We start from the raw sequence: 17012 nt of genomic DNA on the forward strand, positions 1-17012 counted from the left end.
TTGTAATGTATTGTATTGAATAACATTATATTACAGCATATTATATTATATTATATTATATTATATTATATTATATTATATTATATTATATTATATTATATTATATTATATTATATTATATTATCAATTCATTGAGTATCTTCAATATACGTTTAGCAGAAAAATGCAATTTCTTTGGTGGTTTTGCACCTTCCACTTCAATGCTAAAAGCCTAATGCAGTACTTATAAAAAATCATCAACACACACATAAAGAAACTTGCATTTACTCAGTCTCACTGCCATTTAAATCCCATCAAACTGTAAAATCAGTTGGCAAACAGTCTTGGCTTCACATCATCTCATTTTGTCTTTTCTCCAGGGAGAGAGAAAGAGAAAAGGCAAGAAATTCAGAAACATAAAAAAAAGCCCAAGCTGGCTCCTCTCCCATTCAGCGTGCACACACAGGGCTTTAAGTCATGCTCTGTGGGAACTCGCCTGCATGTTGGTGTGCAGCTCACAGTTGTTTGTGCTTTTCTCTGTCTTTTGTGTGTGCATTGTGCAAAAGTTCAAGCGAGGTTGCCTAAAGGGAATACAGAAGTAGAGACTATGCTGCCGCGAGCCGAGCGTCTGCTGGCGAGCCGCTTCGGAGGAGAAATCATCTCTGAGTTCACATCAATAAGAGACACACAGACTGACAGAGAAGAAAGTGGCAGGGTCAGCGGGTGGGAGTGGGAGCCAGGGAGGAGGGGTGGGAACAGTCAGTACAGTGGAAGAAGAGTTCCTCATCTCAAAGGGCAGACCATTAGGTTTGCATAATTGGTCCTTTAAAGAGGAGAAACCTGAACGGTACAGGTGCAGCTCAAACTTCTGCAGTTTATATCAGAGTCCATCTCCCACCAACTCTGTTTTCTATCAAATTAGTAACATTTCTACTGCATTTCTCTGCGGAAGACACCGCCTCACTGACATTAAGAAAAATCCATCTCCCTTGTTGGAGCTGGCAGCAGAGAGGAACGGTGCTGCTGGATCTCTGTGGGTGTGTGGGAGCTTCTGTCACACGAGGTCGATGCCTGGATGGCACGGTGCCCGCCGTATGTCATCCCAGTTGGGAAGGGAGGGATCAATGTGGAGGAAGATAGGGATCCAAAAAAAGGGCAGGCAGACAGCATCCAACTCATTAAAGGATGACCTCCTCACACCAGTCGCCTGGCAACCAGGGAGGTAACTGGGATCTGGGCGAGGAATCAGCTGATAATGTCACAGAAGGACCATAAACTGTGAAAACCAACACTCAGCTTTGATTAAACACAGATAATGTTCAACAATCTGAGCATTTTAATATTCCTGCTCAAAATATCAGGAGAACGCGCAAACAGAGACCTATCTATAGCAAGGCAGACCCTGATACAAGCACAGGTCAACATCTTAGTTCTCAGGACTGACTGGCTCCTCAGTTTGAAATGCTTAATTCTACCAAGCTGAGATATAGAATAAGTATTGTACCTGACAGTCTGCTGGATGAAGTGGTCCGGGTCTTGGGCAGAAAACACCGTAAGAGTTGTCCCTGCTGGCACGCCCTCCTCAAAACGAATCATCTTAGGGTTGACGGGGAAGACGGGTGGCTCGTTCACATCTTGAACCGAGATGGTGACTCCTGCCGTGGACTGAAGAGAGGACTGGATGCCACTTGCCAGGTGGGCCTGGTTGGACACCACCACCGTCAGCATGAAAGCACGATTCATCTCAAAGTCCACTGGCTGAAAGGAAGATCCACCGAAGGACATGGCAGAGACACGGGTGGGAAACAGACAACAAACTGATGAGACAATACACACGTTAGGCCTGTGTGGAGGGAAAATCTTTATTCATACCTTGACCACTGTCAACATTCCCTCATTGGTGATGGGATTGGTGCGGATGGTGAAATGTCCGGAGGGGTCTCCGCTGACTATACGATAGACGGCGTTCCAGTTGGGGCTGTGGGGCTGATCCTTGTCCACCACCGTCAGGTTGGTGACCACCACGTTCACCTTGTTCTCTGGAACTTCCCCAGAAAACTTCACAGCAGATGGAGGAGGAAGGAGATGACAGTAGGAGGGGAAACATTAGGAAGACATAGCTCCTACAGGCAGCTAATGCATGCTAATAACTTGATTCACTAGAATCGAAAACATTTCCTGATGCCCTCATCCATCTAGTTTGGATTTTGCATAATCTGTGTCATGAAAGCAAACTGTTTAGGGTCACATCAGTAAAGCTCATTACACTGAAGCACAAACCCAAAGTGACGGCTTTAAGGGAGGAATTAAAAAGACAGGATTGAAAGGAAAATGCATATTTGTTCAAATGTGAATAATAGAAAATCATATCTGCCATTATGTTAATAGCATCTTTTATTTCCTACCATATCTGCTCATATAAATGCACTATTCTAACAAATGGAATTTTCAATTAGGTGTTTATCCATTTAATTTGGATTTTGTGCGTTACCGAAATCCAGGTCCTAATAAGTAATTAGATAAGTGCTGTGATTAAGGCAGCGGTAGGAGTAATCTTTGCCTAATGATCTTCATTAACACGTAATCTAAAACAGCTCCCCTATAAACTAACTCTGGAGGAAACTTAATGACAGTTGCGGAGCCTGAAGAGGAATTTACTGCACAAAAGGATGCGTGTCCCTCTATAAAGGGATTTATCTGGGGACTAATGGATCGGAACTCAAAGGTTGGCCAAGGCAAACGCTAAAAACTCACAATCACCTGTGAGGAATTAACTCGCTCAAGATGTGTGTCTGCCAGGTTTTGTTCACTCCAACATTTTAATCATCACAGGACTTCTTCCCTCACCCTTTCCTCCTCCCTCGCTGATGGCCTGATTAGACCACGCCAAATCAAACATGCCCTTCGAGTCCCTGTTACGAGCACTCAGCTTGGGCTTAAAAATAAATGCTGTAAACTTTATAAGAACGTTCGGCCACACCGTTAGACAGACAGAAGCTGACATGAACTAGCTTGGTACATAAGGAATTTTTTAAATGATATTTTACACGTCATTTATGGACGAAAGATAACGTTACTGAAAAATGTTGTAGATTTAAAAAAGAAAAATTGTGACTGTTTACTCAGGGTATCTGCAGGTTTAAGGGAACCAAATTTAAGACTTTTTAAGACCTTTTTTAAGGCCACTTTGACCAAATTTAAGCAATTTTAAAAAATTTAATTTAAGCTATAATTTCCAGCTATTGCCTGGAACCGGTGCTAACCACATCACAAAGGTGGGATTAGCCATCCAGTTACCATTAAACTTGCGCTTCCCCATAGCGCAAGCTCCCACTAGCTTAACCAGCTAATGTGCTCATCTAAAAATAGCCCCCTTTCACAACCAGCTGAATGTGTACGTTTCGCTTACGCCAACGTCATACACAAAAAATGCTTTACTAGGAATTCGCAAAATTTTAATAGAAATAAAAGAATCTAGTTTATTGCGTCTTTGGTAATTTAAGACCTTTGGAAACTGTATTTAAGGATTATTTTTCATTTTTAAGGATTTTTAAGGTCTTAAATTTGGAAAAGCAAATTTAAGACTTTTAAAGACTTTTTAAGGACCCGCGGATACCCTGTTACTCAGGGATGCTACAGATTCCTTGAGTCAGATTTTTTTATTTGATGGCTATTACATTCATGACTTCTGACTAGGGATGTTCAATGATGGCTTCTGGATTGGTTATTGGCTTGTGAACAGCGGTAGCTCAGGAGGTAGGGCGAGTTGTCCATCGGGGGATTGTAGGATCGATCCCGACTCCCACCAAAGAATGCTGCCATTGTGTCCCTTGGCAAGACACTTAACCCACCTTGCCTGCTGGTGGTGGTTGGAGGGACCAGTGGCGCCAGTGTATGGCAGGCTTCACCTTTGTTGATGCGTACCAGGGCAGCTGTGGCTGCATGGTAGCTCATGCCCACCAGTATGTGAATGTGTGTGTGAATCGGTGAATGTGTTGTAAAGTGCCTTGGGGGGTTGTACAACCCTAAGAAGGCACTATAAAATACAGACCACTCACCATTCCTGTACTGATGTGCGTTAAACGTTAAATGTCTCTAAAGATAACTGAATTTGGTCATTTCCAAGCAGCATTTTAGACGATTTACCCTGCTCAACTCACATGGACTCACACTGGCCAACAACTAAATAAATAAATAAATAAATAAATAAATAAATAAATAAATGAATAAATAAATAAATAATAAAGCATATTAGTCCCTACATTTTGAACAGTGTACCAGTGATGGGTTGAAAACATAATACTGGCAAGTGGAGCTGAAAAAGAAGAAAACAAGTGCGACTGGGATGTGAACCTGTGCAAAACCACATCTCAGCCCAACACTCTTACCACTGCAACACCAAGTCAGTCACCTGAAAACAATCACCTAAGCTACATATCCTGTGCTATCCATGGAAGGCGAGTTTCAAGGGGAGGAGCAGGGCCGGGTGTCGCGAGTTGGAAAATGGAGTGAGATACAAATGTAACATCGGTCTGTTTTCATTAATTTCAAAATAAAACTAAATTTGCAGCTGAAACAGGAAAATACATGAATGCAGCCAAAAACTGGTTTGAGGGTATTTTTCATGAGGAAACAACAATATCACAAGCTAAAAAGCTCCAAAATGTGGATTTTCCTTAATGCCAAAATCAGCTGATAATAACCGACATCCCTACTGCTGACTGACGTTTTTGCCTCAAAAACTGTTTCAATTTTGTTTTCTAACATGAACAAGACAAGACAAATATGTTAGTAAATTAAATTAATTTGATTATTTTTTACAGTTTGAATCTAAATGCATTGATTTATAGAAGTTCTTGAACAAACGTATCCGGCTGCGTCTTAAGCCAACAGTTGTGTCTGGGGACTAAAGTAACTTACAGACGTTCGCCGTTCAAAGCTCTGCCGTCATCTTTTTATAGGGACTTGTTTTATTTTTCAACACACTTTGTGAACCCGTTTTCAAACTCTGGTTCAATCGAGGAAGAAAAGTGCAGCACATCAATGTGTCTGGAGGAGCACGGCACAGCAGATACCCAAACTTACAAATAAATAAAATAAAACTGTTTTGAGCTGAGCAATGCTGAAGAGTAGAAACAGGATTCCAACTTTGTTTATTCCAAATAAAATATCAACTTTTTAACGAGTCAGGTTTTAGGGAGTGGATTAGTAATTTATGAGCTGCTCCACAGGTGATTCAGAAGTTTTAGGATGGATAATCTTTCTTTCTTTTGCTTCCTGTTGATGCTCGTCAGTGATGAAGTTCACCTGCAGTCAAAGTATAATTTCTGTTTTCATCACACCATGATCAGCACCCCATCCCGACTCGTTCCAGCAGATGAATGGAATGTTTATGTTGTTTTTTCTCAGATTTGGTGCAATACATCACCTCGGATTACACCCCCACAAGCAATCTCACTTAATTAACATGGTCATGTTTTCTCTTTGCTCCCCTTACAGAAAGCAACACATTCCACTTGTGTCTGTTATGCACAAATAATTACTGAACAGCTTTGAGTCTCGTTCTCTTGTCGGGTGGGAAGCAAAATAAGTTGTAGAAATTGATAAAAGCAGTGGAAAAAGCAGAAAAGATCACTTTATATCTTTCATATTTGAGTCACTCAGATTTATAGAAACAACTTTACCAACAATCTGAGAGTAAATAACTGTGTGTGTGTGTGTGTGTGTGTGTGTGTGTGTGTGTGTGTGTGTGTGTGTGTGTATGTGTGTGTGTGTACTTGTCTTTGTATGTTTAAGAGAAAAAAATTGAACTTTAACCTGTACTATGTGGACATTTTTACACTGTGGGGATATCTTGCTGGTCCACACAAACTGGAGCACCCTAAAACTTGATTTAGAGGTTTGATAAGAATTAACTTTTAGTTCAGATTAAGGTTAAAAAATAACCCCATTGGTTATGGTTAGGATATGGGTTAGGCATAGTGGAGTCACTAAAATGAATGGAAGTCAATGGAGGTCCACACAAACATAAATGCAAGTGTGTGTGTGTGTGTGTGTGCATGTGCAGGTGCATGTGTGTGTGTGTGTATGTGTGTGTGTGTGTGTGTGTGTGTGTGTGTGTGTGTGTGTAAAGTTAAAATCCCAGAAGAGAAGAAGGCAGATTGTAAAAATCTAACATTTTTGTCCCTTCGTATCTCCTGGGTCTTTTTTTTCAGAACCCCATTTACATGGATCCCATTGGATTTATAATAGTTGCTGTGAATACATGCATGCATATATGCAATGTTGATGTTCTATTTAGAGAACATCAAAAATAAATTATGTCCCATTTGATGACCAGGAAATAAACTTCTAGATGGAGAAATGAGCACAAACGATTCATTCAGAACATTTCTCCTATTAATTCTTGTCCTGAAACAGAAAAGCTCCGCCCCCCTGCTGCTGCAGAACAGCAGAGCAGCTGTAGTGTTAAAAGTGCTGTCGGAGGTATCGGAGTCTGAGGCCAGATGCCTGCAGACAAAAACCCCGAGCAAACAGAGGCTGAGCAAGCAGACACAGCACAAAGAGGGAGGAATTAAGTGATCCTCATCAGCACCTTTTACTGTCCCTCCATATGTTGTGTTATGTTTTCTGCCCAGTTTCCTGATGTTTGTGCAGAATTAGCAGTTTTATTTATTTATTTATTTTTTGCAGCTAACTGATTTTCTAAAATAGACAATATTTAAATACAGCTGTTATTGTCTGATTTACGCTTAGCATACACGTAGTGAAAGGGAATTTGGCTACAGTTTTGAACTGGAGATTTTCACAAAATACTGAATCAGGACTTTTGGTTTATTGGTTTTAAAACTTTTCATCAAGACTATCTCCTCACAAAATAGAACGCTAAAGTCTTCAAGTACGACTACTTTGACAAACATTAAATACACCCCTACACCTGGCTGAAGGCTTTGCAGGTCTTCTAGAGACCTTACTGCCACCTAAACACTAACTAGCCTTTTGGTTTCACTAACATAGTAAATATGTTTGTTTTCATTGATATATTCATTTATGTACTTATATATATATATATATATATATATATATATATATATATATATATATATATATATATATATATATATATATATATATATATATATATATATATATATAGCCAGCAATACTCTTGTTTTACTTTACTTTTCTATCTCTGTTTTGTTTCTTTTTGTGTATTTGAGACAATTTTCTTGAGTTCTGCTTCCTGTTCAGCACATTGGACAACAGCAGTTGTTTTTAAGTATGCTGAATAAATAAGGCTCGACTTGACACCAAGTTCTTTAGACTCACTGACATATTCTAAATGACAACTTACATAACTTACTAGTTGATTCTGGAATTCCTTTTTAAGAGAGCGATCTTAGCACCAGTGTAACCCTGACTGTAAAGAACCGTTAGCACCATAACGTCTACAGAACGTACTTGGCAGGTTGTCTTGCACAGATCCTTGGTACTATATGTAAGTTACCCAATTCTATATAAATACTATGATTTTATTTATTTAATTGATGTTGTAGATTTGATGTGTTTATAATCTGAGCTGTTGTACATTTGCCCTATTTTTAGACTTGTGCTGTGTGCATCCATGTACTGCTTAGAGTTTTTAATGCCTCATCATTAGAAATAAAAACTGATAAACTGCAACAAAGACACATTAATTAAGTAGAAGGCTTAGTATCACCTAAATGACTTCCAATTGCATTTTCATGCCATTAATTTAAAATAAAGTCATATCTTGAAAACGTATCATGTCACAGCTGTTTTGGTTAAATATTATTAATAACATTCCTAATGTTCCAAAATCAGTATAATTTAGATTGTGGGTTATGAATGATTCATCAGTTCAATACATTTGAGCTAAATCTCAAGAGTTTGCTGAGGTGTTGCCGTTTTTGTGTTTGCTAATGTTGATTTGCCGCGGTGGCCATTTTAATCTGAGTGAACTCCAAAAGTTAATCAGTTGTTGATGCATATCCAATGATTATTTTCTGAAAGTTTGATTAAAATCAGTCGAGTGAGTCATGAGATATTTTGATGCATACACAGAGACAAGTCTGCCAAAAACAAAATCATGTGCATTATGGAATTAAAACGAATAAACAAACAAATGAACAACTATTTATCCTCACAAATAACATCAATTTTGAGTGTAAAAACTAAAATTATGTATTTGGTAATAAATTCATTCAGATCTACATTAATTATGTAACATAATAGGTGCTTTGAGTTGGTCATTCAGATGGAAGGAAGATGCCATTCAGAGTTTGTTTGATGATTAGTCTGGTATTAGTCTGCCTTGCAGAAAGTAGACACCGGGACTGAGCGTCCACTGGACTCACCGTTCTGACTGTGAGTTCTGGAGGATTGTCGTTGATGTCGGTGATACAAATTAGAGCAGTGGCTGTGTTGGAGAGTCCAAAGTTATTGTTTCCCTCCATGTCAGTAGCCTGGACAATAACAGTGTACTGGGACACTTTCTGTAAGCAGAAGCAGAAACAAAGAGACCGTGTTCAGTGAATGATGTTACAAAATCTAAAACTCACATCAACACCATTGACGTATGAATTAATACAAACGTTTTGTCCAAACAGCTCGTTTCATTCTAACTGACTGCGCTGTGTAAATGGAGTTCGTTAGCCCACTCAATAAAAGACAGCGGACAACACACAAAGAAAAACAAACACACAAAGAGGAAACAATGTGTTAGAGTGAGGCTCATCCATTCTTGTCCAAAAGTCTTGGTTTTCCTGTGCAGGAACAGACTTGGATCATCACTCATTTTAATGAAAGCATTGCCACTTTAAGACACACCAGAGAGCTTCGAATAAAACAAGGAGGTGAAAAGGCTTTATTTAGTCCACTTACAGTGGAGGAATGAGGGAGTGATTAGGGTGTGTGTGTGTGTGTGTGTGTGTGTGTGTGTTTGCGCGCAGATTGCAACAATGGTGTCATGAAAGAAAGAAAAAATTATTTAAACACAACAAAATGACAAGGAACCAGAGATAATAAACGTCGACTGAGTGACTCTGTCCATGGTGCTGAAAGTCATGGAAGTTTCACACCTCTCTCTCTCTCTCTCTCTCTCTCTCTCTCTCTCTCTCTCCCTCTCTCTCTCTGTGTGTGTGTATGTGTGTGAGTGTGTGTGTGTGTGTACAGACTGCAACATTGTTGTCATAAAAAATAACTTTGTTTAAACACAACAAAACGACAAGGAACCAGAGTTAATAAATGCCGACTGAGTGACTCTCCATGGTGCTGAAAGTCCAGGGAGCTTCACAACTCTCTCTCTCTCTCTCTCTCTCTCTCTCTCTCTCTCTCTCTCTCTCTCTCTCTCTCTCTCTCTCTCTCTCTCTCTCTCTCTCTCTCTCTCTCTCTCTCTCTCTCTCTCTCTCTCTCTCTCTCTCTCTCTCTCTCTGTGTGTGTGTGTGTGTGTGTGTTTCCACCCAGGCTGTGTGTAAGCCTCTCGCTTTGTGGCTCCGTTTTATTCCTATAAATCCATTTGGCTTCATTGTGTCAGGGCAAAGAAAAGCGGTGAAAGAGAGGATGAACATCAAGGACAAGCCACCATTCACTGCACAGGACCTGCTCTTTTGTTGAACATCCACAATGAATCCTAGAGATAGCACTGTGCCCGTTTGTTTCTGAGCTAGCTTTGCCACTTTTATCTGGGACCACACTCTAATGACTTGCTGGCCAATGACGCTTATGACTGCTTGAAGAAACAAGAACAAATCCAACCAGAGTTCTTGCAGCAATATATTGAGTAGATAATGCTTTGTGCTTACTAGGCAGCGTCTTTTTCATTTTTTAAATTCTTCCAGTTATGTCTTTTGCCTCTCTGCTTTTATTGTGTTATTTTGTTAATGCACATTTTGTGCCTCTTTTGATCTCTTGCTATCTTTCTCTAATCACATATAGGGGTTCTCTGCATGCCTTTTCTCATCCAGCCTTTATGTCACTATCTGAATATCTCTACCTCTTTGTCTCCCTCCCATTCTCTTTTAGAGTATGGAGATGCAGCTGATTGGTGGATCAGACAATGCTCAGAGGCCAGTTAAAGCAGCTGGAAATGTTCTGCATCTCTCCGAGTCATTATGAAGTGCACAGACATGTTAATCTGCAACAAACCAACCCTATTAATGAAAATTCAATACTGGCTGCCCTTTATTAGACTCGTAATGAAATATCAATACCATCTCCCATCATACGTTGCTTCAGTAAATAGAACCTCAACTGAATGTGTCTCTTTGCAGACACGTTTTGCTCCAGTTGCATGCATCAATCTTGAAATGGCACCATATGGTGGTGCGATGCTAATAGGCTGGAGCTTAGATGGACGGATGCCTCATTCTTTGGTTCAGTTGAAGAGAAATGACTGGAGCTAAGCCAGCAGGTGGCGCTCTCACACAGTAGGGGATGTGTCTGCAGTCCTGCACCATTATATCACTCTTCTGAGAATACTTTGGAGTTTATGGCCCTTCTATTGTGCACATATGCATCCATTAACCCTCCACTGAGAGGGAGCAGGTGGGACTCAAACAAATGAAAACATTGGCTAGCCATTTACCCAGGTGCCCTACCTCTTTTTTTTTTCTAAAAATTTTCTAAAAACAGCCTGAAAAGGGGTCTCCAATGAATGCTTTAGAAGTGCTGAACAGGAAATTTCTCTGTCAAACATTGGCAGGAAATATAGTCTCTCGTCCTCCAATCAGCAGCAAGAGTCCAGACTCCCCCCATCAACTTGGGGTGTTGCAAACTTAATCTGCTGAAGCTGTAAAGCATCAGCACCCATAGTTTATTTTCACATGGACCAAATTAGGTAGTTTTCTATTCAAAAAGTTGAGGGAGAATTTTTTTGGAAAAGGGCTTTAATTCACCAACGATTGCAACTTAAACTGTCCACGCAAGCAGGCAGCTGTCAGGACAGGTGGACCTACCCGGCTCCTTTAAGTAAGCAAATGGACTACAGCTCCGGGGGGACTTTGTTAGCAAGAACAAAAGAGAAAATAATAGTCAGAGCTGGCAAAGCGAAACCACAGAAAAGAAGTTTTTTTTTTTCATATTCAACACATGCTGAGCTGAATAGGCCATTCAGGGTGGGTAGAGAGATGGAAAACCACATGTTAAAGACTTGGTTTTTACTTGCGTCACTTGTGCATTGTGTTCCTACTTGCTGAGCTCCCACAGACCGAGGCCATTAGCTTGTCACTTGCAATCTGTTTCATTTGGTCCAGTATAGAGCTAAAATGTAGAGACCAGCTGCCTTTTTTCATAACCCCTGTCCACCTCAGTCACCCTTGGAGCCGGAAAACTCCACTGCAACGTCACTTTAGTTCCACTGAGTCCCGTTTCAATAATTTGACTCTGACTGAGTTTAATTACATTGTTGTTTTGTTAACTGTGAATAATTTCATTTGTTTCACTTCCAGGTTGGCAGTGAAGATCTAATCCAATTCAACGGAGCACCTGAAAGCTCAGTACAGCTCTTCTCTTCTCTTTCACTTTTAAATCTTTTCAAAGTGAATGTATGCAGGAAAAAAGTGTCTCCATCCTCATCGTCGGTCTTCATCCTTCACAGAGACGCGTGTCAGGTTGGGTTAAGGACAGAAGCAGGAAGACGTATGCCGGCAGAGCCTTGCTCTTCTCTAAAGGCTCCCTTTGTAGAGACACTGACTCAGATAGAAAAGTAAACCTAAGAAATACGCTCTGATTCCACCTGATTAGATTTGCCTCTACATTTACGCAAACACATTGGATAAATTGCAGCTGTGAGTCACAGATGAATAAAGTTGCTGCTGTAAAAAAAACAATAATACTGGGCTAAGAGTTTCATGACTGATCACCTGTGTTACAACTCAACAGACCAACTAGGTAAAATCGTGTTTTTGACCCTGGCAGGCCGTAAATGGACCCTCCTACAGCAACGGTTCCGCTCTAGAACTAGAACTAATCACAAAAGGACGTTCTGTGTATCAAGTGCCAGCTAAAGTAGAGCAGTGGATGATGGAAATCTAGTAAAATGTCAACTGGAAAACCCCAAACCTTTTTTCTGATGAGCCTGATTTTCCTAATAGTTGAAGTGGTCCTGAAAAACAGCTCTCCAGCTTTTCTGAGGGTCTTTTACATTTTCCTTAGAAACATTGCTTTTATTTAATTGTATTCCTTTGAGTTGATTTATGTACTCAAGCCTTTTTATAAAAATACGTTTTACTTTATAAGAACCCTTCTGCACTGATGCATGAACCATTCAGGCATAAACAGGCTCCGAACTCATGAACTGAATCAGCGCTGCGCTGGAAGGGTAGAACCGCCAACCATGCAAAACAAAATTAAAGCAGTATCACATTATAATGTAATAATAAAAAATGTCATGATTTAACAGTATATCACATTGTTAGAATATACATATTTATCACATTTGCAAAATCGTGACAAATATGCATATTGTAACAACGTGATATGATATTGAAGTCATGTTTTAACGTGATATCACTTTTATTTTGTGTGGGTGGCAGCTCTATGTTGCCGTAGATAAAAGATAATTTAGGAAAGAACTACTGCCAGATATAGATATAGACTATAGATGAGAGAAAGGACATGTTACATTTTATCTTCCTATGTTTTTTCCAATGTGGGTCTTGAGTCGGAAAAGGGTAGAATGCCTTCTCCGGGTCAGGGAGGCGCTCCTTCCCTAAGTGGAAGAGTTTAAGTATCACAGGGTCTTGTTCACGAGTAAGGAAAAGATGGAATGTGATATCGAAAGGCGCTGGTGCTGCGTCTGCAGTGAGGTACCGGTGTGTTGTGGTGAAGAGAGCATTAGCTAGATGGCAAAGCTTTCGATTTCTCGGTCGATCTACCTTCCTACCCTCATCTATGGTCACGAGCTTTGTGTAGGGACCAAAAGAATGAGATCACGGATAAAAGCGGCTGAAGTGAGTTTTCTCTGCAGGGTGTCTGGCTCTCCCACAGAGATAGGGGAAGAAGCTTGGTCTTCTGGGAGGGGCTCGGAGTAGATCCGCTGCTCTTTCACATTGAGAGGAGCCAGTTGAGGTGGCTCGCACATCTAGTTAGGATGCCTCCCTGGTGAGGTTTTCCAGGCATGTCCAACCAAGAGGAGACACCCCCCCCCCCCCCCCCCCAAAAAAAAAGACCCAGGACATGTTGGAGGGACTATGTCTCTCGTGCGGCCAGGGATCGGCCTGGGGTTCCCCCGGAGGAGCTGGCCCATGTGGCTGCGGAGAGGGATGTCTGGGCCTCCCTGCTTAGGCTGCTGCCCCCGCGACCCGACTCGGGATAAGTGGAAGAAAATGGATGTTGTTAATGCCTTTAGGATTTTTTATTATATTTCTTATTTTATTACTGTTGGTTTACTTTTATGATACATTTAGTGTTTTTATACTTTATATGATAGCTTGGTATACATGTTGTGATTTTAGTTTAGTATAGGACATCTTCTACTTTAAGTTCTGTGTTTTTCATGTTGTTTTAATACTGTTTTTAGTACTGTATAGACCAACATCTACAGTTTATTCAGTTTTTTTCTTTATTGTTTTACTATTGTTTAGGAAAACCCAACACGGGATAGGGGTTGTAAATTAGCACTAGCTACCAACTCTGAATACGTGGCTTCAGCTACGTCTTGTACTAAGCTGGATAGCAATGTCCCCATCAGCTAAAGATTAAATCAATCAAAATCAAATTAACAAAGCAACTAATCAGAAATAGTTTCCAGGGTTAGGGTTAGGCCAGTGACCAGCAGCCTAAAGCAAAAGCACGAGCTCTTTTTGTTAGTTTCATTGCATTTACAAAGGTCAAAGATGCCACAGTATTACAGACATTACAGGTACTTTGTTCAACAGGACGGTGTTTAGCTGTTTATCTGACATCGATTCACTCTCTGATCAACTAGCTGCTGCTCTATTACACGATAACTACAAAAACAAACAAATAACAAAAAAAATCAAGGCAAAGCTTAATAAAACACCAAGAGGTTTGGATAAAACACAAAACTTGGAGGAGCATAAGAATAGACTTTCTATTATAGGGGAATAAATTATTTAAGGCTTTTCAGAAGGCAGTAGACAGCCCAGTTCAATACAAAGTTGGTGAACACGGAGAGCATAATAAAGCGGGTATTGAATGGACATTTTTTTGATTAAATGTTAGCTACATGCAGTCAACATCCACCTACAAGCATCAATACTCCTCTTTCAGCAACCAGCTCATAATCCTCTGATGGTTTTGCTGTCTGGCCTCTGGAGCACTGGTGAAACAAGGCAAATTAACATAACTCAACATCTCTGAGACAATAAAGCCCCAGGCCCATTTAGGATGCAGGTTCTCTGTGTGTATCCCTCAGTTAAGCTCTGCACATCCTAATAGAGCCAGGATGTGGGCACTTGTGTTCTTGTGGCTGCTCAGAAGATGTCCTAATCGACTGTGAGATGGTCCAATGTGGAGCTGGCATGATCCCGGTGAAAGGAGGGGGGTCGGGGGACAGCTTGGTGCTGAGCACCACCGCGCCATGCCCCACCAGACAGTTCCAAGCCAGGGCTCATGAGAGATTGAGACAGCGTGGGGCGGTGAAAGACAACGGCTCTGCCTGCCAATGGAATTGCTGGCATGAAAAAGGGGCGCAATGGGAGAGCGTCCATGCCAGCTGTGGCTCTCTGCTACCTGCTGCACCAGAGCTGTACTTCATTAAACCACTGTCACTCTCCATAACAGGCTGACAGACAAAACTGCTTTTAGAGCAACATGTGCACTAATCAAACTGTTAAAACAAAAACTAGAAGCAAGATGGACTCTTAATTGTGAACAAAGCACAGTAGGAAAACAAAACAGATCCAGAACAATGTCTGAAAATATTTATGAAGGGTGAAGATGTAGCTACTGCTCAAAACAAAACCAACATTTTAACATTTCAAATGTTTAATTGGATCGGAAGGGCAAAGGAGAAGCTCTGAGATTTTGATCATGTGTGCAGCAACAAAAAATATATATTATTAAATATATTAACCAGTCAAGAGAAATATTAAAGCCACAGCCACTGGTGCATTAAGGTCACCATGGCAACCAAACACCGATGTCTGCAGCTTTGATTAGAGACATGTAACAGACAGCTGCGTTGTTTAAACTAAGTGTACTTTTTTGTGGTGTTAAAAAAAAACTCCCCAAATTTAAAACTTTTAAATTATTATTATTTTTAAACCCTAGCCTGGCCTTTCCACTGGATGCGTAAGTCTCTCACGCCCCACTATTTGGGAACCACTGGGGTTACGAGTATCGATTAAGACCAGCTCCTGGTCAGCAATCGTGCAGTTGCACAAACATTAAAGGTGTTTAATTTTTTTCTCATTCCTCATGCAGGTGTCACACTGCCCTGTGATCCACATGTACCACTGACATAGCTGCCCAGGTATTTCCATGTCTTTTTGTTTTATTTTCACTTTTCCCCCCACACACAAAGACAAAGAATGTCTGTTGGGTTAAAGCTGAGTAAATGGAGGTCTAATTGGTCCACCACCACTGAGAACTACATCTCCCAGAAGGCACCAACAAAAAGGCGACTGATTGCTGCTGAAAAACACCTATGCAGGATGGTGGCCCTCAGTCAAACAGGAACAGCACAGCAAGCTCTAATCATGAACTGTACTCTAATGACGCCAATGGTTGGTAAATATTTCTGGTTTATGTTAGTAAAGTGCTTAAGTTGTACCTGAAGAGTATTTTGTTTAAGTGTCAGAGTTATCAACCTGATGAAATCATGCACTGATCGACTTGAAACCAACAAATCTCAGAGTTGAAAAATAAAAGTTGATGAAAAGCAAAATCAAGAGTTGTTCCTGAGTGTCCCTTTGGAGTAAAACTAGTGTGGAGCTTAACAATGTCAAGAAAGATAATTGCTCATATTCATGTCAAGTAACATGGATCCCAAACCCCCAGTTTACTTATTTTCATTCCCCCCCCCCCCCCCCCCCCCATGCTGTGTGAGAACATGGCTCGTGAGCTTTGCTCTGTGGGGAACTCATACAATTTGAAATGGAGCTGAATGTTATGAGTGAAAAAGTCACACAGTGGACATCCAACTTAGATTAGTGGAGCAACCCATCACTACACTTCTGTGACGTGTCCAAAACGCACTGCTTCACAGATGTTGGAAACACAGCCATTGACTACAATGGCAGCTACGAGCTGCACATTATGATTCACAGATGTTACATGGAAAGTTGGGATAGGCGATGTAAAAATGCTATTACAGTCCAAATGTCTAACTTCTTAACCTGAATGATGAAGAGATAAACCTCAGAAGCATGGGGGTTTATTTCCCGTATCACCAAAATCCCAATATTTATTGCTTTCTAACATTAAGTTTGGTTTTCATTTTACAGAATACCAATGCAAAAAATAATAAGACACCATTCCTGATTGAACTACATATTTTGATGCATAATTTGGACATTTATTATATTTTTTCAATGGCTACAGCAATGAAAATGGTCAAAAATCGTGACAGAATCACCAACAGGATAGTTATAGAGGCACTTCGACACACTGACATCCCAGATCGCCCCACTTATAATTAATCATGGTACATTTCAGAATCCAGGAAGAAGTGAATATTGGTTGATCAGCCTGCAAGTAGGGAGTGAGGAGGATTCATTTGTGGAAAATCAGGGGTGAGACATACCCAACTAACCTCCATGTCTCTCCTCCTGGTTCTCCTCAATAAACTGAGAATGTGTTGCTCCACTCTGGCTCCTCCATAAATATTCTAACTAGACACCAGCATGGCGGAGGGGAATTAGCTTTAGTTTGAGAGAGTGAGCGGATACAGAATATAAATCTATGTAGTACACAGGCGCTTACAGTGTTCACTGTCAACACCAGAGTGTTCATGTCTACGCATGACACACACCACTTTAGCTGCACAGATCGAGCATGACACCCAAGCTCTACTCCTCCTCCTCTTCTCTCTGTACGCGTTTAAAGAG

The 17012-nt window shown here is 40.6% G+C and overlaps 1 protein-coding gene across 4 annotated transcripts in view; it reads right to left on the bottom strand.

Moving 5' to 3' along the window:
* Positions 1-17012, bottom strand: part of cdh4 (cadherin 4, type 1, R-cadherin (retinal)) — a 343579-nt gene that overhangs the window by 19648 nt on the left and 306919 nt on the right. For all 4 annotated transcript variants that reach the window (XM_070549451.1, XM_070549450.1, XM_070549449.1 and 1 more), the window contains 3 exons: positions 8358-8495; positions 1852-2037; positions 1484-1737 (listed from right to left, as the gene is read on the bottom strand). In XM_070549451.1, coding sequence (XP_070405552.1) covers positions 1484-1737; positions 1852-2037; positions 8358-8495 — 578 coding nt within the window. The remainder of the gene's footprint in view (positions 1-1483; positions 1738-1851; positions 2038-8357; positions 8496-17012) is intronic.

This window comes from Nothobranchius furzeri, chromosome 3 (assembly GCF_043380555.1).
Source record: "Nothobranchius furzeri strain GRZ-AD chromosome 3, NfurGRZ-RIMD1, whole genome shotgun sequence".
In the NCBI taxonomy this organism is placed as follows: domain Eukaryota; kingdom Metazoa; phylum Chordata; class Actinopteri; order Cyprinodontiformes; family Nothobranchiidae; genus Nothobranchius; species Nothobranchius furzeri.